At 46.4% G+C, this 27,947-nt stretch overlaps 1 protein-coding gene across 1 annotated transcript; it reads right to left on the bottom strand.

The window, feature by feature from the left end:
- Positions 1-7: 7 nt before the first annotated feature.
- Positions 8-27,930, bottom strand: LOC119406901 (protein FAM110A). The gene is made up of 4 exons (XM_037673673.1): positions 27,701-27,930; positions 24,801-25,006; positions 18,156-18,459; positions 8-10,521 (listed from the first exon to the last, which is right to left on the bottom strand). Exons 2-4 carry the CDS (start codon positions 24,943-24,945, stop codon positions 9,801-9,803), a joined length of 1,170 nt encoding a protein of 389 aa, XP_037529601.1. The 5' UTR covers positions 24,946-25,006; positions 27,701-27,930; the 3' UTR covers positions 8-9,800.
- Positions 27,931-27,947: the final 17 nt, after the last annotated feature.

Raw genomic sequence — 27,947 nt, 5'->3', positions numbered from 1 at the left:
CCAGCAGTAAATTACTCACTAATTTTATTCAAGAATAATCGCTACTCAAGAGTACAAACAAGCTGTGATAGACACTCTCTGCCACCCTGAAAAAGAAAAAAAAATTATTGGGCAGCGATTCGATGGACACTGGCTTTACCAGCAGCATGGCTAGGATAAATGTCGTTGCCACATGGGGTATCGCTCGTCAACTGCTACAAAACACACAGAGCCAACTCAATCAACCATCTTACAAGTCAAATGCCATATCCCTGCCTGGAAAGCACTCGAGCAAAGCATTCTTGGCTCTGTGCCTGCCACATGCACCAAAAGGGGTGCTCAGGCCACCTATCTGGACATCTTGGCTTGTCTGTGGGCCCTACACTCTTGGAAGGTTTTACACCGTCCCAAGCACATGATTGCCACCCTATACATCCACATACTTTCAGATGCCAATGAGGGTTTTAAGAGAATACTTAGGTCACGTGACTGCTAGTAACTAGACAGTTTCATCAGTGTAGAAAAATAAAATTTAGGTTTTTTCAATATTCGATGTCTAAAGAAGATGTTCTGCTTGAAAAGATATCTCACGTAAAAAAAAAAAAAGAGTTTTGTGCGTGTGCAAGACATATTTCGCGGGCTAAAATGACCTTATTTTTCTTTTGTAGCACATCTTCCAAATTACAAGATATTCCTAAAGTATTTTCAACAAATTTACTTCATACTCTATACTTGCAAACTTCATTTGAACTCTTCATTAAACATAACTATGTGTTTGTCGTTACCACAGATGGTACACTAGAACTGAATAAAATGTTTGTTTTTTAACTTTAGAATAGTGAATTGCTGGCATAGTTGGTGCGATATTCGAAGGAAGATGAGTGCTGAATTGGTATGGAAAGAAGATGAGATGTGGACAAAAAAGGCTTTTTTTTTTTTTAAAACATCTTCAGACTTGATTCTGTGAGGCAACGTTTGCACATCTCCGAGAACAAGGCCCTGGAGCTCTGAAAACGTGCTGCCACCTGAGTGACAAAATAAATTCAAAGAATGCAATAATGAGCCTTTCAAATGTTGACAATGTGCAGCCATCTATGCATAAAAGAAGAACTAAAACTGGACGCATGCCGTTCATCCAGATCACTTTGAATACAGGAATATTGGCATGGATGAAAGTACTAAGCTGCTTTCGATGAGCTGAGCTTGTCCAAATTTGAATTTACCAGGAATGTGTTGACAAGCTAGGCTCAACCAAAGCATGTAAGGGGTTAAGACAACTCGCCTGACATAGCAATCAGTGCAGGCTTTTGCCAACAGTTCAACATATTCTGCACTACCGGACCCATAAGTCAGCCAGGCATCGTCCTGTGTTTTCGTTTAATACTCCACAAAGAATAACCAAATTTGTCTAACAGCTGTCTTCAAATTTATGTATCATGCCTGATCAATTTCTTTGATGCTTCTACACATGAAGTGTAAACTTGTCCTGCAGAATTGAAAGCGTGGTGCCAAAGGGTCACAACTTCAAGCAAGTTCAGGTGCTTCCAACAACTAGACATCAGAGTGAGCAGTACATGTTTGAGATTGAATGTTTCTATTGGCATTTGGTAAACATACACTTCAAGACACGTAAAACTTCCAAGAGTGTAGGGTGTTAACTTTGCAATATCTCAACATGCTTACAAACGGAGGCAGTACACAGAGCACTGCTTGAGACTCTTAAAAGAAGCCACGGCCATGAATCTTGGCTCGCTCACATGACGCTGACAACAATGACAATACATCACCACCCTACAGCTATGACAGAGCTCCACAAAGTTCGATACAAAAACGGCGGTGGGCTCAGATCTGCACAGGACAGTTTCACAGGTGATAAATCTCTCTGCCCTACTACTGCAACAAAAGGAAAACGAGAAGACACATTCAACTTAAGCAGCTTAAGCGATGAGAAATTTGCTGTGAAAACAGAACTGATACAATGCCAGCTACTAGAAGCAGCTTAAAGATCATGTAATGTTATGGGAGGATGCTCTGCTTAAAGGAACACTAAAGAGAAACAATGAGTCAGTTTAGATTGATAAATTGTACTTTGGAAACTCTAGTGACACTAATTTCGCCATCATAAGTCTATTAATACAGGAAAAAATCAAGGTCAAAGTTTCCCTTTTAAATTTCGTGCCGGAATCTCCACGCGCGACGTCATGAATTTCAAAGAGTATTTTTCGTATTTTGGCGACATTGGTTCAAAGAAATTTCCTAAAACTTCGTATGTTAAGTCTGTGGTCTCCTCAGAGAACAATGCACTTCATTTTTACCAATTAGGAATGGCGTATGCCCTAGTACATGCCATCAATGTCCATGACGTCATAACGATCGGTGTGGGAATTTCAAGGTGGTGTCATCACGTGCATTTTCTTTTTACGTTATTAACTTACCAAGCATCAACGCATGGCGAGCCTGGTGATTTTGGTATTATGAAATAGCAGCTTACTAATACGAAAAAAATTGTTTTTCTCTTTAGTGTTCCTTTACTGAAGCAACTGTCAAGCAACCAAATGGAGAATGGATATGAGGTGCAGTGTGTGTGGCTCTTGCTATAACTCTGTTCACACAGCAGTTAGGATTTGTGATTTCGTAATGTGTTTCGCAAGTCACCAGCAACACACCACATCACACATAAGAAAAAAAAAAAAGAAAAAAAGAAGAAAAAAAAAAGATAGAAAACCTACTTGATGAGTCATTAGGTGCTGCTGAGTTGCTCGACACTCGTTTTTGAGATTTAAACAGCAATAATGGAACTCAGATGTCCACACTGCTATTATGGTTCTTCAGATGTAATTACAGCCTTTGCCAAAAGAGTACAAGCCACAGCACATGTGAGCATGCCAGAACTGTTGCTTCCTATAGGGCTTGAGGTGTAAGTATGCGATGTACAAGTTCTCTGAGCAGGAATAAGTGCCTCAGATAGACTGGCTGACATTTCAATAAGTGGACCTATCTTCGTCAAAGGTACTTCATCATCATTGGTGAGTTAGGTCTGAAAGGGCTAGTCAGTGACATCACGTCACATGATGTAGCTGTCGGTACTTGTCACCTGCAAATGTGTGAAATGAACATGCTGATTCTTTGTCCAGCTTTTTCTTTTACAGGTGACAGATACTGACAGCGACACCACATGACGTCATTAGGCCTTTCAGAACAAAACGCGCGAAGGATGATTAGGCGCTTTTGACGAAGATAAGCTCACCAATCGAAACGTCGGCCAGCCTATCTGAAGCACTTATAATCGCATCGTGCTTCCATCCATCAGTCCCCGCTTGTACTTTGTTATGTAAGGAGCATTTTAGACTCTGAAAACTGTGGAAAATGGAGATAGCTTTTTCAGACTGTGGTTATTCTCATACTCTTAGTGTTACGTTTCCAATTGCTGCAATTATTCTTTCACGCACATGACCCCCTTTCCCAGGACGAGCAGGGATAAAAATTCCCGCTGACAGCAATGCTGCAGGTCAATCGCTGGAGCAACAGTTTTTCACCAGAATATAAATTATCCCAACAAAAATGGCTCGTTGTTGACACAGAACCCAGTCCTGTGCAGATCGGGCATAATGCACTATGGCCAAAGCGACACGACGAGCATGTGTGAGCCTACAGTAACGCGGCTTGCCAAAATAGTTCACTCGGCTGTGAGCATTGAGTCCCTAGATGGACGACACATCTGTGAGCAACAAGAGTGGTGCATATGTGTGCACAAAGTTGAACGCTTTTTTACAGCATGGCTGATCTGGGGCTGTATCTTGGCTCCCATCCCTGAGGACACAATTCCAAAGCAGTGCGGCATTGTGGGCTGAAGCAATGGAAGCCGGCTCATTTCAGACTAGAACCACGGCTGTCAGTCACTGATGGAAGTCATATTATATTCTAGGGCCTCCACGAATGGTAAGCCGAGTGCTGCCTCGTAACCACGCTTCCGCATAATCCTGGGTGTTTGAGCATGACGCCGGAGAGCGTATTTGCTACATTTGCACAGTAGCTACAGCCATAAAAATTACTGTACAACTGTTCCGTTTCTTCAAAAGCAGCAATCCCACGTAAAACACAGTACTGTCACTGCATTATGAACACTTCGTGACCTTAGTGCAAGGCAGCCACCAATGTAACTAAGTACTACTATAAGCAAACTGAAGCTAGCGCTGGTTGACGGTGCCAGCAAGTATGGTGAGAAAATAGTCTGACGGTGTGCTTGTGCTTTCTGCCAAACCTGAGTACTTTTCTCTGTAACTGCTGTGCAAAGCAACAAGACCGTGTTTATTCAGGATTGTTTCCATGGGGATTGAAACCAACACTACGATGACTACCGTAAGCGCTCACTCAGTGGAAGTGGCTGGCGGGGAATAGAACAGCATAATGAGCAATCCAGCACTTACAGGAAAACCTCTAAGGTGCAAGGTGGGAGCGCATGCGGTCATCAAAAGTTGTGGGGTACAGGACCACAAAAAAGGACGATGCACCATAGACGGAGTGCACTGACGCCACTACCAACACCACACCATGGACCCTGCACTTTGTTGCCCTCCTGGAATGCATCGAGACGATGCCTTTTTGAAGAAACTTTGGCCTATTTCTCTCGAGTACTTGTTCTGTGTGGCTACGGCACTGTTGCTATACATTACAGTCCTCACCTCGGATCGTGCAGGATTGGATGACAAAGGGCAAAACAAAAAATATTTGACCCTCGCCGCTCTTGTCACACACACGACGCAACTTGCCCACAAAGAACGGATAAGAGAAAGCACGCAAACAGCGCGCAGAAAAAAGTAAATGCATGCATATAAAAAAGCAAGAGCTCATTCCAGACGACCAGACTTCATACGTAGAAAATGATACTGTAATAAAAATCTGCTTAATACTTTGATAAAAAATATAAGCAAGTAGAAAAACAAAAAGCACATTAACAAGGTGTATCAGACATGCGCCAGCGCATCCCGTATAGGCTATAACAATTCTTTCAGACTAAAGAGCTGAAGTGCAGCGACCTGCCTTACAGAGACAGTATAAAGGCTAATCAGTCGCAGTGGACAGACCAAACTCTTCGACAGGACCCTGAAATTAATTACTATATAACATTTTAAATTTCAAATCAATATTATTCCTCTCATTTTCATCTCTCTGCTCACACTGGCTCCAAAAGTCATAGCAGAAATACTTATAAAAGCTCGAAATCACTCGTCAGTGATCCTTTCTCTCTATCTTGACTAATGTAGTGCAATCATATGAAACTATAGTGCCAAGCAACAATGATCAAAGAATAACACTAGAGCCACAAGCACCTGGAGCTATCTTTGTGCCATCAAGCCATGTTGAATTAACCCAGCATACCATGACCCCGGAATTGACAAAGCAACTTTAGTTGAAAAGTTGCTGCCGCATACTAAGTTGCATATGGTTTACCTGCAGTGTGACAGATGCCACACAACATCACGCTGACTTGATGCTCAAAAATCGACAGGTACTTGTGGCTTTGTACATCAAATAATTCATACCTGCACACAGATAAAGCACACATAAAAAAAGGAAGATTCGCGATGATGTCACCAATGGATAGAGCTACGACATGGCTAAAAGTCATCTTCGGCTATTTGAGAGACCACCTCAAGGTCCACTTAAAGGGACCCTGCAACACTTTTTCTGCATGGTCAGAAAACGCTACTGATCGGTAGTCGAGGCTTCTGAGAACATGTGAACCAAACATTATAGGGCAGCATGCGGCCTGGAATTTACAATTCATTTTCAAAGTCAGCTAGAAATCGCTCGCTCTTCTCTTGACAAATGATGCCATAAACCCAAATGACTGGGCCATAAACACAAAGTCCGCAGCCATTGGCTGATTTGAGCATTGTGAGCTGCATAGATACTGCAGCTGCTGCGAGATGTCGCGATGTGCTCGTGCGCGTGCTCGCAATCTCACTGAAAGGAAGCCTCACATTCGAAGAAAAAACGTAGCTTCTTGCCCCTTTGTCACTCACACCCCTGCGTAGCTCGCAGTGTGCTCGCTGGTAAGAAACGCGATGGAAAGCGATTAAAAGCGTGTAACAAATCTCTGTAACTCTGCTCATGATTGACGGGTTCTAAAATTTTTATGGCAGTCTATTCGCGAGGCATTGAACTCCTTTAAGAAGCCATTCGACAATTACTTGGAAGTGCGTTGCAGGGTCCCTTGAAAGCTACATGTTAAAACACCGGAAAAGTGCGTGACATAGATGAGAAAGACTTGGAGAAATGTGTGTGAGAGCCCACAAAAGTCTATCTTTGTATACTAGCACCGGTGTATGTTGTGTAGGAAAAGCTGCCCACATACCTGCTGAGGAGACAAGGAGAGCAGCCATTGCATACGGGCCCGGGTGCCTGACTAGACAGCATTTACAAAAAGAAAACTCGCACAGTGGCCCTTCCTGCAGTGTGGCTATGGAAGGTGGTCAGTCCCAAAATATTCCTTTGGTACACGTAGGAAACAATGCACAGCTGCTGCTATCAAAGGCGCGCAATCCTAAAGTGATGGCAAACATGGTAACTGATTCTTTTCCCACGTCATGTTGACGCACAGCCCACATTTGGAGCCACGCCAAAGGCAAATGTGAAGTATAGCTAGACTGACAAATCATGCTCCTTATTGCAACACAATCAAAATGGCATTTCAGGCAGGACGTTGCAAAGATGAGGGATATGACACTGCCTTCACTTCATTTGTCTGAAGCACTTTTTGATTCTATTCCAATTACGCACCAACTAACTAGCAATGTCCAAAGGAAACAGGGGCTACATATAACAGGTTGCAAAGTGGAGTTATTCAGATTAGTTATAGATAAACTAGGGAACACCCATTCATAACACTCGAGCATCATGCCACAATCAGTGTGATACTTTAAAGGAACACTCCTGAAGGGCTTTTTTTTTCTTTCAGAGGATTCAATATGAATGAAGATATTTCAAGTACAACATTTATACTATTGCGATTCCCCACTCAGCTTGAATGACTCCCCTACACTGAGGCACTGCTAATAGCAATGCCCCAGTGTGAATTTGGCATATAAAGAAGATGCCTGAGAGCAAGAAAGTAGCAGTAGCAGTAGAAGTAGGACGTGTGTATAAGCTTTTACTTATGAGTAAGTCATGACAATGAACAATCACCCAATTTTCAGCCAGGAAAGAGATGAATGGGTGGCTTCAGAAGCTATGGTAGAGAGAGCAAGTGACCTGTTCAGCAAAACTGGAAGTCCCTTGCAGTGGAACGAAGCTTGCATAGCTTGTTCACAGCTACACTGCCTACAGGTTAAAAACTTTTTCTTACTGCAATCTAAAGGAGTTTCAGTGCTCCTTCAACATATGCCCAAAGATTGGCAGACGAGAGGTTTTGCACCTCACTCATAGAAATATGGCTACCATTGCCGAGATCAAAGAATGCTCGTCGGTGCAGTTGAACAGTAAACATGTCAATGTAGTCTGTCTCTCTGATTTCAAAACGACAGACAAGTAGAAGTAAAGGCAGGAAGGTTAACCAGACATTAATATCATCATAAGTAGTGCAATGAAACAGCACAATAGAAAGGAATAGACGGTACTTATGATGATGTTAATGTCCAAACACCAACTTGCCCAACATTCAACTCTTTTAACCAGACATATGTCAGGTTTGCTAACCTGCAAAGAGAAAGGGTGAAAAATGCAACTGACAATTGCATGGCTGGAATGACAAATTGGAATGCTCTTACTGTATGCGCCCACTGAAGCAGTGTCAATGCACTGGGCGCATGGGGAGAAAGCAATGCCTCCAACTGCAAGCTGTGTGGTCTAAACGTGGGTACTTTTAGACTCTTCAAATACACATGCCTTGTTTTTGCCTACTCGCTTATCAGCTGACCGTAATATGTGCTGCTGCTGCCTCTGTGATAACATCCCATAAAGCTGACAAGAACTACTACACCTATTTGATATTCCTGCCATAGCGAATGATGGAATGATGGCCGATGCTGCCGTTTACCAAGGCAACATTGCCAAAATTAATCTGAAGACCCCTCACTACTGTGTGCCTCATAATCATATCTTGGTGCTGACACATAAAGCCCAATAACTATTTTTAAAACCAAACTGACCAGGGCGCATGGTAATTATAAGAAAGCAGCTCTCTCAGAATCCTTGCAAAACATATTAAGCGTTTAGGAACTGTGCAAGTTAGCGATAAAATAGCTTTAAATGGGATCATTATATATGGGCTCGAACGTAAATTTGTTTTGGTTCATGAAAGGCAATTATATCTTTAAAGTAACTAGTGAGAAACCCTCTACAGAAATCTTTGTCACATTTTAGGGTGTCTGTACATTTGGTCAAAACACTGCTCTTTGTAAAGAACACATGTTCAAGTTCCACGTACCATTTAGTAGGATGAAAAAGCTTTCATCATGCGAGTAAGTATGGAATGATGCAAAGACATAAAGAGCTCTACAAATGGGAAAGATGTCACATGCCTCTGTATTAGAATGGATGCAAGGCATGTTGACAACAAGGAGCAAGAGGCTACAAAAGGATAGAAAACTGGTCAAGTCGGCACACTTGCATAATGAAGAGGAACACGAGATAGAGAAAAACTTAAAGCAAGCTCATCTTGTAACTGATTTTTGTGTTTTCATTTTTTGTTTCATTTGATTAGGGAACCCTTTTCAGAGAGCCAACACACATGACAGAAGACATTCTGAAGAAACATCTGGGACCAATGGGAGCGTAGGGATGCTAACACCGCAGAAATAAATAAAGAAAAATGGTCTTCACTTCAAAAAGCAAAGCTGCAAACCAGAGCCAGTGCAAGCACTAACATAAGGCCTCAACCCCTGACACTACAAGTTATAAAAAACGACAACAAATAAAACGAGAAATCTCGTCTCGGCGTTTGAGAATGGTGTTCCCCAGCAACCTGCCATATTACAGGATTATCAAAATGGCTTACCATCGAAACATCAGAAGCTCATTTTAATTTATTAAGGGGCAGAAGAGCCTAGCGAAAGGAAGCAGGACTGGAAAGTGGATGGATGAGCTGTGACGATGATTGTGTTTATGCGGTTTTTGCCTGGAACATATGCCAATGCTCACAATGCAAGGGCTTGCATGAATGAAGCAATCTGAATTGCTACTGCAAAGTTGGCGCACATTAAAGTGAAACAAGATTGAAACTATGCCTCCGGTGGGCTGATTTTTGGCATGACGTAGTGAGATCAGCGTCAGAAGTGTCTCCATGATCAATGTACAAATGCCTATGTTCACCTTATGTTGCTGTGATTATCTGCTAATGTTACAAGCAAAACTCTAAGTATGCATGTGTAATACTAAAATAAGAAAATACACTGTTTTGTGCTTCAAGTAATCAACAACAACAAAAAGAAAGCTACCTGGCTTTTACAGAACACATCAACATTAAGTTTAGGTCGATTACATAATGGTTTTTAGAAAGTTACAACAGAAGCACTTAGTTTCTGTTTGAGTCCCGGAGGCTTTGTTGCACAAACAATCCATATTATGATGGGCCCTATCTTAAGATGCGAAGGTGAAAACTGTTTGTACAATGTTAGAATAAAAACTAGAACAATCTTTTTAAGAACTGTACAAAACAAAACCACTTAATCTAGGGCAACCCCTCCCTCATGTGGACACTATCAAACCCTAGGTCACAAGCGCCCAAGACCACTTCCTTAAAGCCACACTGCAGGAAAACTATACGACACTGCATGCATTACCCCTGGACAAACGCTAGCTTGAATCTTTGGCGACGGTGGTCAGGAGCCAATGGTTGCCCTGCGGCAATTGAACAGCCACTTGATCACCCTGGCGTTCTTCTCCACAATGGACGTCTCGGCCGGACCGTGGTCGACCAGGTCTCGGTTGCGCAGGCCAGCACCACCTTCGACACCACCAAAGCCGCCGCCGACCGAAGACGTGTCACTACCAGCCAGACTGCACGACCGACCCATAGAGTCCGCAGAACTGACGCTGTCGAAGTAGCGTGACGAGCCCGACCCCGACGACGGTGAGAGGACGCTGTGCCACGTGCTCGCGTCCAAGCCCAGGGTGTCGAAGAAGCGGTCGGGCAGCGACCGCTGCGCGTCCCGTACTCCCGTCCCCAAATCCGGTTGGCTACGGTGCGCCACGTCGGACTTGGACCGTAGCACGGGCCGCCGAGAAGAAGAGGCCGCCTCTCCTCCGAGAATGCAGTTTCGGCTCGGTAGGTCGAGGGGCCGGAACGAGAGGCTGCGGCCCACCACGGTCTCCGACGAAGGCCGGGGCTTGCGACAGTAGCGGTCTCTGCCGTAAACCGGAGATGGCTCACCGTACAGATCGACCGCCGCTCGAAGCTCTGTGCTGGCGCGACGCGTTCGGGATGGCGAGAGATCGGGTAGGCTCTTATGGACCACGGCTAGACCTGATGACTGAGTGAGGGATGGTGGAGTGTCGCCAGCAATGAGTCGCCTCAGTTGGTGCTGGACATCTTGGTCAGTCCTGAAACAAACATTTTTCCCTTCAGTGCTCTAGAGTCTTGTCACGATCGTGATCACCCCACTTTCAGTTGGTTCGGTGTATTGCATAGATTACTATTTTTTGTAAGACTATCCTGCACCAACTACAGCAATGCTACACAGTTCTTATTATCAGTTCTACCAGAGACCTCCAGTATAGCATGACGAAGTTGAGCTAGTTAGTAAGTATTCATCATGAAGGATGGTGGGTGTGCAAACATAGACACAGGAGAAGGGAATGAGACAACACAAATGCTGACTATCAACTGAAGCCCCTTTCCATGAGGACCTCCAGAACAGTAGTTTTATGCACAAGTTTAGCCAAGAGAATTGGAAGATTAGGCTTATAAATTAACAAGTGCACCGCTGCTGTGAATGAGAAAAGCACCAGAGCACGTGAGTGGGTACCATGGCTTCTGAAATGCAGAAACAATGGAACAACTACAGTGACCTTTTCAATTATGCCTTTATCTGGAAATAACAATTGTGCATTAAGCAGGAACTAGTAATAAAAATAGGGAGAACTGATGGGCTCAACTTTAAAGCAAGGCTTCCTTTCTGCTTGCATATTGGGATAGCTTGCCAATCATATAGGTATAAATACAGTCGAACACGGATATATTGAACCCACATATATAGAATTTTCGGCTATATCGAACTCGTAAATAATCCCCTTGAAAATATTTTGTAAGAGTATAGAAATTCACATGGCTATATCAAATGGTATTTTTACCCTCCATCGGATATATTGAACGCCGCGCGAGCTGGAAGGCGCGCTTCAGCACTCACTGAGCCCCGCGACCTTCACGGCACCGCGCCTCAGCCGACACCCGAACGCTAGAAAAACGTGAGGGCAAGAGGGCTCGAACTGTACTCCTCTTGGGCACGTTCTCCAAACTTGGGGAACGGCTTTTTAAAAATTTTTTTTCTCTCTTTCTCATGCCTTTTCTGTGTTACCGTCGGCTCGGAGAGCAGGAACGAAGGAGCCAGCGGCCTCCTCCTTTCGCCTTTTTTTTTTTTGTTGCTGTTTTTTGAGTTTTGATCAGCCAACCACAGCCTGCCCCTTTCGTATTTCTTCAGCCAACCACAGCTCGTGCCTTTTATACATCGCTGCTGCCGTTGCAGGTAGCCCGGGTGCCCGGGTAGCCATCGCCGTCATCGCGACTGATCGTGAGCGCTTTGTTGGCGAAGTTCACTTCCGTAAGTTGTCGCATACCACCGCATTCCTCTTTTGCGTACGTGCTCCCCTGCGAGCTCAAAAACATCGAACTGAAGTTTCTGCTGGTCAACACGACAGCGAAGCTGCAACCGCTTGACCAAGGCATCATCGAGTCCTTCAAGGTGGGCTACAGGAGGCGACTCCTTGATAGGCTGCTGGTCAACCTCCGCATGGGCACCAAGCTGAAGGTTGACCTGCTTGGTGCCATTCAAATGGTGGCGGGCGCCTGACAAGACGTGAAGACAGACCCAGTGGCCAACTGCTTCCGGAAGGCAGGCTTCGTGACGGCAGAACTTGCAGAAACCGGTGAAGACAGCGACGACAAGTGCGTAGACGACGCATTTCACGAGTTATCGTCCCTCTTCCCGGCTGCCATTCCACCCGAAGTGTCTGCGTACGATTTTGAGGAAGCGGACTGCAATGCTCAGGCTGTTGCGAGCCTCGCTGACGAGGACATTGTAGCTGCGGTCGCAGGGACCCAGGATGCCCAGGCTGGCAGCTCAAGTGGCGACGAAGATCGTCTGGACAAGGCGGCGGCTACACGCGCATCTCCGCCGCTGAAGTGGCGGCAGCGTTCGGCTCGATTCGCCGTTTTTTAGCCGACATGGAGTGAACCGGGCTGTCACACCTGGACAGCCTCGATAAGATCGAGGCCAGCATCTCCAACCTCATTTCGAAGACGAAGAAGCAGGACAAGATAAGCGATTTTTATTCGCGCAAATAAAATATTCTGTTGCATTTTGTGTGTGGAATTAGTTGTCATTCTTGAATGCGCCGATTGTAGGTGATCGTCCGCCACTGGTAAGGTCTCAGGGCCTGTATTTTTTTTATGTCGAATTTTTGATATATCGAACTAATTCGCGATACCCTTCGAGTTCGATATATCTGTGTTCGACTGTATACACATTTCAGGAGACTGCATTGCATAGGATGAAAATAAACGTGTGTACTGGATCTGCATACATAGGTTTTGTTGCTGTGACATGAAGCCAAAAGTCTGCATCGTTCACACAAGCAGAATTTCGACGGCAGGGGAATTCCATTCGCTGTAGACTGTGGATTCCCCAGTGTGAATGAGCTACAGTACCTTCAGTGCATATGTACTCGACTAGCCTGGACCTCCTTACAGTCCATGTAGCAGCAAAACTCACTAATCTTCTAATACAGCATGTGTGAGGACATAGGTCGGCAAACTCATAAGTCGACTCACTCAGACTCAGTGAGTCCAGGTGAGTAATATTTTGGTGAGCTTGAGTCCGAGTGAGTCCGGTCGAAGAAAACTTTAGTTGGTCTGAGTCCAAGTGAGGAAAACATTGGCGAGTCTGAGTCCGAGTGAGCCCTCAGAGCAAAGTATATTTCGTGAGTGAGTCTGAGTGAGCTCCAATTTTTTTGCTGACCTACGTGTGAGGGGCAACATAACATGTGAAAGCAACCAATGACAAAGAGTGAACCGGTGTGCACACAGCAATATGAAATTAAAATTTTGTTTGTATCGATTGCTAAGCACTGTTCACAGTATAAAATGTGGGTTTAGTCATGCCGTAAATACTTAAAAGCAAGTGGACATTGCTATCTGTATCATCTGTCTATCCCTGTCTTTTTCCGCTATGCTACAATGGACAGTCCAGGAATCACACAATGAGCAGTCTGCAATAGTATTGGGTTTTTGCTTTCGAGGAGCTTGAACCCTTGTTGTCTGAATACTTCACGGTTAAATTTCTACTACATATATGCAATAAAGGGAGCCGAACAGTAAATGAAAAAAAAAAGTTCTTCGTGACTTCTATGGCCACACTACCACAGTGAGAGCTCGTTAATTCACACCTCATTAATTCGAAATTTTGGATAATTCGAAATGGTCGCCGCAGTCCGGTCCGCAGTGCATAGGAGACCATGTGTAAAACGATTCGTTAATTCGAACAGAAATTGCCGCCTCTACGGATAATTCGAAGCGCGCGCCGCCGAGCGTCATCATCGTCAAACACTAGTGGAGCTTTTACGGCCGAACGATAGGTGGCACGACCAGTTTTTTCGAGCTTCAAGTGGCCTCCGAGCAAAGGGTGAGCAAAGTATGGCCTCCGAAATCCAGGGAGCAATTTTTTTTTTTTTTCCGTAGCCCTCCCGCTATCTCAGCGCCTGGCGCCACTTGTATACGCGGGACCCGAGGGACGCTGAGGAGTCGGCGGAGTAGTCCTAGCAGTCCTAGGCCGCACCCGGCAGCGTCACTTTGTTCCTCAAGCACGTTGTTCGTTCACGCCGTCAAGCCGTCTTATTCCGCATCGAAGTTGCAAGATGCCGCGGGGAAACTACTGCACGAAGACTGTCAAGGAGAAGGTGGAGATTTTGCGAGAGGTTGACCAAGGGAACTCGAGCAAATACGAAATTGCGAGGAAGCACGGCATACCTCCGAGCACGTTGTCAACCTACATACGCAACAGGACGGCCATTGAAAACGCCTATGAAGCCGAGGATTTTGGCGCCAGTCGAAAAAGGCTAAGGACAGCGAAGTTCCCGGAACTGGAGTCGGCTTTGATTATCTGGGTTAAAGAAATGAGAGCCCAGAGTATCGCATTGAGCGGCCCTATCATCATGGCCAAGGCAGCCGATTTCGCCCTGCGCTTGGACATTGAAGACTTTGTCGCCTCCGAGGGATGGTTTCATCGTTTCAGGGAGCGGCACAATCTCGTATTCCGCACGTTATCCGGCGAGGCAAAGGAAGTGGACGCCGAAACATGCGCTACTTGGAGAAGCGACACCCTGCAGCAGTACTTGGAGAGCTACTCACCACAGGATGTGTTTAACGCTGACGAGACAGCGTTATTTTTCAAGTTGCAGCCAGACAAGACGATCACCTACAAGGGAGACAGCTGTGCCGGCGGCAAGCGCAGCAAAGAGCTTGTCACTGTTCTGGTCGCCGCAAATATGACCGGTACGGAAAAGGTCCCCCTTTTTGTGATTGGCAAAGCACTCAAGCCACGGCGCTTCAAAAACATTCGGTCACTGCCGACGGAGTACGCCGCAAACAAGAAAGCCTGGATGACAGGTGACCTATTCAGGAAGTGGCTACTGAAATTCGACAGGCGAATGGAACTGGGCGGCAGACGCGTTCTTCGTGTCGTCGACAACTGTTCGGCGCACAAAGTCGACGTTGAGCTGAGAGCAACAAAGTTAGTGTTCCTTCCAGCAAATACGACTGCGGCTCTACAGCCAATGGACCAGGGTGTGATAAGGAACATCAAGTGCTTTTATAGGCGTCACATGCTGGAGAGAATGATTTTGTGCGCGGGCGACAGGAAGGACTTCGGCATTACGCTGCTCACTGCCATGCACATGTTGGTGCGCGCATGGGAACAGGTGACCGCGACCACAATCGCAAACTGTTTCCGCCACAGTGGATTTGCAGCTGGAAGTGCGCAGGATAGTTGTGACGTCGACGTGGACGGGGCTGAGGAGCTCATGCCAGTGGCATTGCGCGACACTCTTCGGGGCGTACGTTTTGCCGATTATGTTGAAGTTGACACCGGTGCATCGGTGTGTGGTGCCCTTACTGATGAGGACATTATCGCTCAAGTAGCCGGTGCGCAGCCTGTTGCTGAAGAGCCAGAAGGTGAGGAAGACGAAGATGACGAAGCGCCTGTGCGCCCGTCAGCTTCTGCGGTGATGGAGGCACTTAATGTGGCGCGTCTCTTCTTCAGCTTTGAAGAGGGTGAAGAGGATTCCCTGCGCCGCGTCCGCGCGCTGGAACAGAGAGCCGCAGCTGTGGCATTCAGAGAAAAGAAGCAGATGGTCATCACCGACTTTTTTGGCCAATAAATATTTTTCGTGCCCCCACCCCCGAAATCCACCCATTTTTGCTCACTTTCATTATTTCGAATTTTGTTTAATTCGAAATTGCTCAGCGTTCCCGTGGAATTCGAATTAACGAGCTTTTACTGTACAATAGTATGACGGTATTTTCACAGAATTTTTATGCTACGGTTATACAGCAAGCTAAGAGAGCTGCATTAGTTTTCACTTGTGTTGAATGTACCCAGCATAAAAAATAATATATTCTTAATCAACTAAGTTATGAGTGATTGTTTGGGCAGTAATCAAGGTCTCCTCATAAACCTCTTTCTAGAAGATTCCATAAACCTCCACAAGCTGCAAACCAACAGCCACGTTCACGGCATCTTATTTCTTTGAAATGTAGCTACCACCTGCAATAACTTGTGCACCTTCTGTCCAGTCCCGAATACAGTCAACTGCCGATTTTCCGGACGCCCGATTTTCCGGACATGCTCGAAAATTCGGACGCTTTCGCGGCACCGTCACCAGCCCCATAGACTTCAATGTATTAGAACGTCCGAAATTTCGGACGCTGAAGCTATTTCGCGTCCGATTTTTCGGACTTTCTGCCCAAATTGCAGGTCCGAAAGGCATTATTTAAAGCCCCCACCTCTGCCGCGTCTATTATCTCGTAGGTTCGAACCAGCGCTTTCGCGAGTCGATCTGTTAGAGACAGTACCAGAGTCCGAAAGTCAGCTTTGCCGCAATGCCGAAGCGTTATGGAGTGAAGCAGACCAGAAATTCAAAGGGGCCGCTATCGCGGCGACGTGCGGTGATGTTAAGGATAAGCAGCGAAAATGCACGGAGGCGTGATGGCCGCAGCAGGCAAACGCGCCAGTACGGCTTAATCGCTGACAACCCTAACGATAAGCATCTTCAGTTAACTGCTCCGTAGTGCACGTGGCCTAGCGCAGTTGCATGCGTACTGCACGAGAACCCAAATGCGCCGCGCCGCCATTCCTGCTGCGTCGTGCGCCGCACAGACGCGTTGTCTTCGCGGACGAAACCAGCTCGCCATTGCCGCGCCCGTGTGCGGTCAGGAACTAAGTGCGCATCACGAACCCTTTCATGATAAATGCGTGCGTACGATACAGCAACAGTAAAGTGACGGCGTCAGCTTAGTTGGCGATGTGCTGCACACAACTAGAAACGATCGGCTTGACACGGCAGCAAATGCTGCGTATCGGTGGCGATTCGGCGATGTGTGTGCGCATCGTTTACATGCGCACACAGCCGTAATCTATTCACATAGCCGTAATCTATTCCGCGCTTGCTGTTATCAGCGGCGCTCATCACGAGATGCAAAAGTGGCGGTTGGCACGTACGTAGTTAAGCGGGGTTCGCGGCAGGTACCGAATGTATTTGCGAGAGCCTGGGCGCGCACCAAAATGCCTGATCATTGTACTGGGAGGCATTAAAGCTATTTCGGACGTGGCTGGGGCTATTTGACCGCTTCAGCTAAATAAAAAAGCATGAATTCGATTTTTCGGACTGCCCGATTTTTCGGACGATTTCGCGGTCTCTAGGGAGTCCGAAAAATCGGCAGTTGACTGTACTCCGTTTCGTATGGCCTGTAAATGTCGAGGACCCTATGGTACAAGTGGCATCAAAGAATGTAGTTGATTATTATTGACACGTCCTAGATTTACTCTGATGTACTCAGCCAAGTGTGCACGGAATGAAATGTTTGTAACTGCCTGAATTAACCCTTTCAACGAGGTGTCCTCATTTGGAGATGCGACTTGCCATTTCTGTGCACTATTGGCAAGGAAGAGTCTGCAAACACTGAGCTATTGGTAAACTATGCATTGTTCTTGCCTAAGGTTCCTTTATATAGTTTTCTACACAAGATGGCCTTGGTGAAGGCAGTACCCTGTTTAATGATACGATGAACGTGGGGCATTCTGGCAGGAATTTCAATTTTTTTTACAGCAGAGCTGTTATGGTCGAGGTTTGCTGTGCGTCGTAGATAGAAAATTATCATCACTATGAACCGGCATCACTATGAACCGGTAGGGTGTGACACCCTACAGATTATTACCTGATCTTAATAAATGTTGATTTCTCTGCACCTTCCCAAACTTGATCGCTTATAGTCATTGTTACCCAAAACTCTACTCAGATTATATGTAAAGACTGAAATCCGTGGGCTGACCTTGGACACATAATATGGGCTTGTCCCAACATAGTGAAGGGGCCAAACCACACATATTGAATCCGGAGCAGTGGGAGACCGCAATGCTTAGCTCCCACAGCCAGGACAGACTACAAGTCATGAGACAAGCTAAAGGTGCCTCTAGGACCAAAGGACTTCTAGCTGCCATCTAAGGGAGGGGAGAAACTCCTCTGATGACATTTGCTGTTTTCAATAAAAGTTGTTTCATCAACTCTCTCATGCTCTAAACATTCTCCATCACAGAACCTATGTTGCTCGTATGTCGTCTCCTGTCTTCTTTCGTATCTGTGTTTTCTGCACTACCAATGTTTCGAATGTACAACCAACAGGCCCAAATCACCACAGTTCGGAACTCCGTCAACGAGGGTTGTTTGTCAGGTCTCGCTTCTCTCACCTGGATGGCCGGAGTAGCCGCCTTGCCTGCGTCTCTGACAATGCACGTGCACGCATGGGTGGTGACGGGGCTCGCCGGAGTTTCAGCGACGGTGCTCGCGCAAGAAGTGCCGCTGGTGGCGAGGCCCTCAGGCGCTCGACAAGCTCGTAGGCTGAGGGCGACCGCGCTAGCAACGGCGGCTCAAAAGTGGCCCCTTCGGAACGACGGCTGCGCAGCCCCTGGCGGCTGTCCAGCACCCGCTCCGACTTGACGTACTGCGCCTTGGTCTCCTCCAGACGTTCCACTGCGCTACGTCGCTGCTCCCCTGCAAGCCACCATGGCAAACATCATGCACTTAGCGACCTTGGGCACAAGGCCAGCCGTAGCATATAATGACAAAAAGCAGTTTTATGATGCAAAGATACTGCAAGATAGAAGAAAAGTGAACCATCTGGCCCCTCAATTTATTGTTGAGAAATATCGTACTGAACTTATGCAGTGTAGACCGATGGTGGTGCCAATGTTATCATGTACACACACTCTTTGAGATAAGATTGCTGTAACTGCTCTGCAGTGTGGTATTTTAAATAGTTCTCTTGGACGGCATGGCAGCTGTAAGCTTCATTCTTAAGACAAAGAATGCAATGGCAAAAATGGCAACGTCCATCTCAAAGGGAAGTTGTGTAGATGAACCAGTCAAACATTCTTTAACAGTGGAGCCATTTACGCTTTTTGTTTTCTGTATAGCGTAGACCAGAAATGGCACCTGGATATGACATCACTACACATTGCCTTGCAACCACTTGGCACAGCTGTGCCTTGCTTTGCATACTGGGAAATGTGGTGGCAAAGGGAAGTGAAGAGGACAGATGTGAGGGCAGGAAGGACAGAATGGAGGAGGGGAGAGAGTGAAGCATTGCACAGCCATGTACAGTGCAAGGGGGGTGGGAAGGGATGTGAGGGTGAGAAGGAGAGACAGGAGGAGGGTGATGGCCATGTATAGCCATGTATAGTACAGTATAATCAGCGCTTGTCCGTGTCAGCTCTCTTTTCGTGCATTCGTGTTCAATCCCGCGCTGTTGAAATTTCCTTCACGATGAACTATCAACTCGCGCAAACACTCACGTTAATCGATGATATAGCAAGGAGAGGGAAAGAGAAGTGAGGAGGAGGGAAAGGAAGAGGGTAAAGCCACCAGCTCCGCTGTTTCCTCAGTCTTTTCACCACTAACGCGTAGCTGCCCCAATTTCTTTTTTTTTTTTTGCTTACCTCTGCAACATCAGTGTAGAGGTAAACTGTCAGCACTGCCGTCTCTTGAGGATTGGGAGCATGCAAGCACAGACGTTAGTTGCAGTGCCGTTTTGCAGACAGTGTTTATACAAAATACCTAGGTAGCCACTGAGTACAGGAAAAAAAAAGAAGAGATGGGCCAGAGTTCTTCACATGAGTATGATGCGCTCCATGCCTCCTTCAGCTGGCAGCGCACAGCGCTTGTGGGCAAAATAAAGTGTCTGTCCTGGAAGCCTACCTTCTCGAGTCATGGTAAAACGCAGTTAAAAGTTTCTAACCTGTACAATAATGAACAGGTTTGAAAAATTATTTCAATAAGACCCCTCCCCCCCACGAGACAGTACCTTAAAATGTGCAATTGAAATTCGCAATGGGGCCTGGTGAGGAGCCCTTTTAAACAGCTGCATTTCTGATGCTTGGGTCGTGGGCAGGGCTGTAACTAAGGGGGTTCTGACACCCCCCGAAATTTTTTCATTCTTTAACTTTTCGGGTGATAGTCAAATATTTGCATGCCTTCACAGCTACCACGTGTTGCCAAAGTTGGCCGTTCTACACACAAACATCCCCCGAAAAAAATTCCTGCGTACGGCCCTGGTTGTGGGACACTGTGCGACAAACGTTGCGCTACATTTGCATATTTGTAGAGCTCAGCTATTTGGTAATTACCGTAGTGGAAACTTCACTGGCATTCGACAGTGCAGCGAATACAATGAGATGGAATGAGGAGCACATAATTCTACCAAGTATGGCGGCATCTGGAAGCGCACGCATTTCTCGTGACCCTAAAAGAATAAATGAATGAAGTCTGCCTGGCCTACGGTACCATGCACGGTGCCGTCGGAACCACCTACACCTACTGACGGCCAGGCTCGCGTGCCGGGCCTCGTAACGCCCGAGCTCGGCTGTGGACGCTTCAAGATGCCGCGCGTGCATTCGCGGTCTCCGGCAACTGGAACGTCTTTTTCTGCACCGTTCTGGTAGTCATTTGCGGCGCAAAAGCGCGCGGGACGACCCAAAGGCACGCCTCGTTAGGTTCGCTGCCTAAAGGACGCCACGCGGCCTAGTTCGCCCGAAGCACGGCAGACGATCGACATATATGTGCGCCTAGCCGGCACGCGCAGAGGCGAAATAAGCTGCACGGAGTCGGTGATCGGCTGGCGCTCCATTAGACAGGTGTGAGAGGTCACACGTGCTCGAACGTTCTTGTTATTTCTTTCCCGGCCCATTCCTCTATACTCCGAAGGGTCGTTTGCAGCGACCGGTGCCGGTAAAACGCGAGTAATCGGTCTTTTTCACCCAACAACAAAAAAGTCGTTGCCCAAGTCGCCGATCCCGGAATGTGCGCGATTGCGCGCACGACGGAAAGGGAAGTTTTCTTGTGCGGCGCGCAACCAGCATATAACGCCGTTTTACTACGACTCCTCGTTTTGCTTTTCTGCAGCTTTTTTTTTTCTTTCTCGGCAACTTGCACCGTTCTAGCCGGGAAATGCTATTGAGAAAAACGAGAGAGAGAGAGAAGTTGCGCGAGATGAAGCGAGCGTACGCAGCCGTCGCTTCGGTCCAGCGCTCCCGCCAGCTCCCCACGAGGTAGCAGCAAACAGTGCGTACGCTGCCGGGAGTTTGTCGGCACTCCGGGAAACGTCAAGCGGGCCAGAGAGAGAGGAAGAAAGAATAAAAATTAAACACGCCATTTGCACTATGAGGAGCGGCGAGAGCCGGCGTGTCTGCCTGCTGCCGGCGCCGCGACAATCGCGTGCCGTGAAGCGAGCAAACGCGAGCGCAGCGCAGAAGCGCCAACAACGCGGGCGCGCGCGTCGCCGGACCCCCGCTTTATAACAATGGAGCAAAAAAGGGGATAAAAAAAAGGGCCCTACCGCGCGGCGATCCAGCTGACCGCGTTGAATTCGCGAGGCTTTTCGAGTCCGGCAACACGAAAGAACGGAGGCCGCGACGACTGTCTATTTTATTTTCAACGCGCAGGCATTCACCTCAGCTGTGACAAGTGGCGACCGGCTAATCGGATTCACGCTGGGACGTAGCGCATGGCGCCGGCTCGGATTCACCGACGCGTGTTTTTCTATGAAATCGGTGACACGGTTAACGAGGGTCCTACAATGCTTTCTTTGACCGAGATTAAGGCTTCACGGATTTGCGCTAAAGAATAACCGCGTTCCGGTTAGCAAAATTCTCTTTTTTAAAGAGTAGCAAAGAATTGTGCCGGGGCTATGTTCAATTATTTCCACTGAGGGTACCAGGCAGTGCAAATGCATTGGCTCATTTACAGTGAACATAGGTCGGCAAACTCACTCGTGAGTTGACTCACTCAGACTCGGATAGAGCCGTGAGTCTGAGCGAGTCCGGGTGAGTAATATTTTGGTGAGTTTGAGTCCAAGCGAGTCCAGCTGACAAAAATTTCAGTGAGTCTAAGTCCGAGTGAGTCCGGTTGAAGGAAATTTTCGTGAGCCTGAGTCCGAGTGAGCTCCACACCTTTTGCCGATCTATGACAGTGAAAGCCTGTTTTCTGTCAACACAAATGCCCAAATCTCATCAACGGCATAGCCACAGGGGTGGGTATTCTAACCCCCCAAAAATGTTTCAGTTTTGCATGGGTGTATATACACGCACACATAAAAACCCATGCACGAACATGCAAAAAGTACGGATGAACCTTCCCCCGAAAAAAAAAATTCTGGCTACGAAAAAAAATTCTGGCTACGCCACTGAATATCATGAAAGGTTTTGCAAAATATTAGGGACATATATAAAGCACACTGGCACAGCTTGCACACACTGAACACTAGATACAACTGCATATATAAAATGATGTCATCGCAGTCACAATAGCCTATGCCAAGCACGCTTTGAAGGTAGCAGAATGGTGTAGCCACATTACCACCATGCTCCGCCCTTTTCCACCGTCTCACCATTTCTTTAACAAATCAGTCGGCCAATAAATGATTTCATTTTACTGCCTGGCCCAATATGCAGTGCTTAGCAACAAGGCAGGAGAACCTTTACACCCTTGGAAAAAAAAGAAAGAGTGCACACAGGAGCAAAAACCACCATTATCCTCCCTGCATGTCTGTCCTTACTGCACTCTTCTTTGCTATTACCAGCTTGCCTGGGCGACATTCCCTTCCAAGAGACACTGGTCTCGATGAGGTACTGTGATTTGCTTGCATGCTACAGGTTACGGTGTGTTTTGCATGCTGTGCCTGTGACCCTGCAGTGTGTAAATTATTACAATTATACTTGCAATTTGAAGTTATCGCAGTATACCTGCTTCCAGACAAACATCCATAATGTTCAACAAAAGGGCCCTCCGCAAGTTTGGGCAGTGCAAACAAAAACACATGGCATGCAGACTGCACAGCGGTGATCGCGCAAAGTATGAAATGACAGAGTGGTGTGTGTGAAAATGGTTGAAATTTTAAAAAGAAGGCCACATGTCCTCTTTTTTGAGGAAGCTGCACTTCTACTGAGAGTGACAGTCACATGCACAAATGCACTACGCAACACACATTACTTGGAACATCACTGACCATGGCACATGACTTTGGTTTGTCATCCAACGTGCAACAGGCAATGGTGCCACTGGAAATACATCGTGAAGCAAAATAGACAGAGAAAGAGAATAGGATGGTGGCTGACCACGCGAATATTACGTATGCACTCTCAGCTGTAGAACATTGAAAAATGCTACTTGTAAACGCTAGCCGAGGAAAAGGGGAAAGTGTCTCTTTTGAGGTGGCTCTCGCATCCTGAAAGCAAGGCAACGGGACAGCTAAATTTTTTCTCCGAAAATGAACTGATTCGAAATTTTATTTTGGTAAACCATTCTCCAGATAGCGCCTCACGCTTCCAATGTGCAACCAAATTTTGCAATGTAGCTTTTGTGAGGGTCTCTTCAGGCATCCCTCACTTTCTATTCTACTTCCATTCCACATGGAGCCCACTTTGCAGCACCAGTCAATCACAGCAACAAACAGTGGCAAGAGTATTGGAGAAGGAAATGGGTAGGAAACTGTGAAAGATGCTATGCATTCTCATCATATTGACACCTCAGAGAAACCTCAATATCTCCAAATACGAACCATGTGGTTAATTAACAATCACACTTCCTTTGCATTTTCCCAATGCAAACTGGCACCTCTGAAACATCAAAAAGGGTACAAAAATCGATTGAAAGCATGTCACTATACAAAGGCTCGACATAATTAATGGTTTAGTTGCTGTTTAGTGGTATTGAACTGCGCCAGAATACACTATTGTAGGAAATATGGCAAAAAAGGTTGCCTGCACTGCTACTGTATTTTCGTCCAGTTATGCTTCTCTGAGCTACTCGCAAATGAGTACAATGCAAGTGCAACAAGTCAACTTCCTAGGCTTGCTACACATGCAGCACCTGTTTTCTGGTAGATTTTAGTGTGTCATACACGCTCTGTTCACATGTAGCGTTAAGCAACTGACAAATGTGAAACAACATGAGACGGTGCTATGCAAGACACAGATGGAGGATTCAGTAAGATTGTAATTCAGCATCTTCATGCACAGTGTGAAACAAACAAGAACAACTCTATATTCGGTATTAAATTGAAGCTGCGTGACCATACTCTGGATCTTGAGATGAAGCAAATGAGAGGGATACTTACTGAAATACAGTATAAGACCATACAAACTTGCAAGCTCATGCTCCTTATTGGCTCACACCGTGACCTCAGCGACAAAACCATAATACCACAAAATGGTGTACATTTTGAAACCTTTGGAGGAGTACGAGACGATGGGACAAGCCACACATGGAAGTTTTGACACTGACTGCAGTTTGAATGGTCTGTGCAAGCAGAATGAGTGAGAGAGCCTGACAATTGCAAAACTGTTCCTACATTACCACCTCCCATGTTATGACACCATGTGCGGATCCAGTAGGGGTGTTTGGATGTCCTGACCTCTCTTGAAGTTTGTGTTTGCAGCACCGGTGCAAGGAAAGTGACAAACTCATCACTGGTGTAGCCAAGGGTGGGAGAATTCAAGCTCCCCCCCACCGAACCTTTCCAATTATGCATGTGCATATACACACAAACACATACATATGGACATATGAATGAAACTCATTAAGCCCTTTTCAGCCACTGCTGTGTCATTAAAATGCTCAGTGAGGTGCGAATAAATTTGTTATTTTTGATTATAAGCGTCTGTCCAATCACTAGCTCATAGGTGGACTTGCTTGAAGAATACCTTCAGGATTGTGAGCACTCATTCTAGGCTTTCAAAGTAGAAGACCTTTATTTACTGCAAAGAATTAAATGTTTGATATGTCATTTCAGCACTTCTTTAAAAGCACTGTTGAGAAGCTAGTGCAGAACAATTGCTCACCGGGAGTTTGCTGCTCAGCTGATGCATGACTGCGTGGCCTGGGTGGCCGTGGGTGTGCCCCAGCACCAAGCTCAGCTTGGGCAGACAGTCTCCGCTCTCGTGGCTGCAGCGGTGTCGGGCAGCAGGCGTGCACGGAGGCTGCCATCACTGACCACGACGCCCACGTGCCCGCTGCCACCTTGCCAGCCAAGGGAGGTCCCCGAGTCCTGTGTTGAGAGGGGCGGAAGGTTCAGCAAGCAGTAACATAGTCACTCAACTTACTTGTGACAGTTTGTGATGAAGTGCTTGTGGAAACCAATGAAGGGGTTCTAAAGTACAAAGAGCTTGCAACTCTTGCTTGTATGGCTTACTGAAGTCAAAATGACATGCTTCAAGGCATGAATTAGCAGTAATGTGCAATGGCAGTTCGAAACTGTTGGCCACCACAGAGCCCTTGACCACATTTACACATTACACAAAGCCCCACAAAGAAGCAATAGGCCACACTTAAAAAAAAAAAAAACAGGAAAAGCTGGCACACTTTCAAGACTCAAAACTGTGCTGAACACCACTACAGGATCCTGCAAAATTCACCTCCTGTAAGCACCAAATAGGTGGTTGCAAGGAGCCATGCCAAACAGCTAACCCAAATTTCTTGAAAATACCTGTGAACAACACATCATCCAGGTAATCCCCATGGCCTCACCAAGATATCAAAGGTTTTCTAACGGTCTGCTGGTCACAGTTATAGCAAACAAGAACATACAGTGTAGACTGGATGCTCTGCCTTCCAATACCCATGTCTGATGAATGCATCTACAATGTTTTAGACCAGTATGTACTTAGCAGATTTCTAGGCAGCCCACTTCCTAGATGTAAGCTTGTACCACTGGGCCATAGAAGGCACAGGCCAGCAGAGATATCTACTTTCTCTCCAACCTAACAATGCTACTAAACTTCTTTTTGTGAAAATTATGAGAAACCTCAATGGGAATATGGGCAAGCTGCATATAAGTATGAATTTTATTATTACTCTGTTTCCAGACGGTGAAACTTTTGAGCCAAATAGGAATATTTTCTAAAATATATGTGCTGTCCATATGGTTAGAAAAGGCATATTTATATAATTTTATAAATGGCTGTTATGCCACTTACAACTGAACATCCAGCCAAGTGAGAGCCCTGTAAATGACTAATTGCTTTCAGTCCCCTTGTGCACTTCTGGATTAAAGTAATCAAACAGGGTGTCAGCAGCTGTGTTTGTTGAAGGGGATTAGAGCAACAGACATTGCTTTAAAAGGATGCAAACATGGCAAGATTGCCAAATAATAATTTGCTGTGCCTAAATCAAGAGAACAAGTTCATAGCTGCCTAAATACAAAGCATTACCTTTGAACGAATTAATATTATTCAGCACTAGTCATCAGCCTCATGCCTCATCAGCCTCATCCAATATCTGTGCCTCCAAGGAACAACTGCTTCATTAAAACAGCCACAACTAGCATGGGTCTTTCCTTTTCTAGGATAATGTAAGTGCTCTCATCTTTCAGGAAGAGTTAATTTGTGGATTAAAGAGTGAAAACTATCAATTTGTATTTTAGTATTCGTACATTCTAGTAGAACATGAGACTTTGGAACTGTAAGCACTCTTGCAGGGGAGAACAAACAACAGAACACAAGATTCGAAGCTTTCACTTGCAGATCATACGAGGAAAAAAGAATTGTCGCCTTCTATGCCAGGAAAAAAAGAGGGAAAAGTAAAGAACCCCATTATCAAGGAGATGACTCAACTGAGCGACTCCTGATTAATTTCAACCATCTGGAGCGCCTAAACATGCACCCATATTAGTGTGTGAAAGCATGAACAACTAGTGGCTTGATGTATCTTGGTCAATGGAAAGAAAAACAGACAGACTTATAAATGGTCATGTAGCTAACAACAAAACGCAATACCCATGGCTGTAAAGGACTGCTTGTAAGGGACTGTCTCCTTCTCGCGCTGCGCTTTTGACTGGTATATGAACTCGTCCCACTGCATAGAAGCGCAGTTGTACCGTCGAAAACCTGTGAGCGCTAGAAATACAAAACACCACAATGCAACAAGTGTAACGTGAGACTCTCCTTCGATCCATCGTTTGTTTGCGGACAGCGCACAACTGGGAACCGCAAGAATTTAGAGCAGCGGTTACGCAAATAAGAACGCAGAGTAACATTTGCATTGCAACGGCGGTGGCGGTTGTACACAATACCTGAAGAGTCAAAAGACGTAGTAGGCAGACAGAAGCTCAAGAGTACTGCAACTACAAGCGATGGGACGAGTAGCGCGCACGCAGCACAGAGGAGACCCTTCAAGTTGCTATCTCCGAGAAATATCTCCGCACCACTATCTGCGTGTGCTTTCCCTCGAGAAAGGCGCGGTCGTGAACTCCCACTCGAGCGTAATCGCGCCAGAGCTTCCTTTACGGAAAGTGAATCCTCTGATTAGAGTCGGGACCCACTGTTCGAGAACAGAGATGGGGGCAACAGCCATGGCCAGCGTCGAGGCATCGAGCAACCGCATGTTTGTACAGACGCGGGCGTTTGTGGAACCGACGGCGTGTAAACACTGCTGGCCGTACTCCAAACCATACAGCATCGCGAAGTCATCAGCTGAGCCAACAATTCTCTGAAGGAAATGCGACGCGCGAAGGCAACGGGAGGAGGCGGCAGCTGAGTACGGCGAAGGCCAAAACGGCTACAGCTGTCCGAAATCGATTTAGCGCACGGCCAACACGGCTCGTTCCTGAACGGACCGTGCGAGGTCGATGAAACTGCAATGTCGGAGACACTGCTCTTCCATTGACCAGTGTGCGAGCGACCGCGGGTATCCACAGCTTGCCAGCCAACGGATGTAACGTGGAAGGGCGGCTGTTGCATCTTACCCTGACGTGACCGGTGATGTCCCGAGTGCGGAGGCATCAAATCCATCACTCACGGCAGCAACACCCGGCTTGTCCCACTGTAGAACTTCGCATCTGTACAGTTCGCTGCTTCCACATAGGTGGAGAAATATCAAAGGTTGAAGCCCTTAGCGAGCACCAACCTCTCGAGTACCACTGCCAAACTACAAGCTGACTTGTTATTGCAGTCTGCAACAACTCTCGCGACTCCTCCTGTCTAGAGTGACCT

The sequence above is a fragment of the Rhipicephalus sanguineus genome, chromosome 10 (genome assembly GCF_013339695.2).
Source record: "Rhipicephalus sanguineus isolate Rsan-2018 chromosome 10, BIME_Rsan_1.4, whole genome shotgun sequence".
NCBI lineage: Eukaryota > Metazoa > Arthropoda > Arachnida > Ixodida > Ixodidae > Rhipicephalus > Rhipicephalus sanguineus.
The sequence above is the reverse complement of the archived record's forward strand: the minus strand, read 5'-3'. Positions and strand labels throughout refer to the sequence as shown.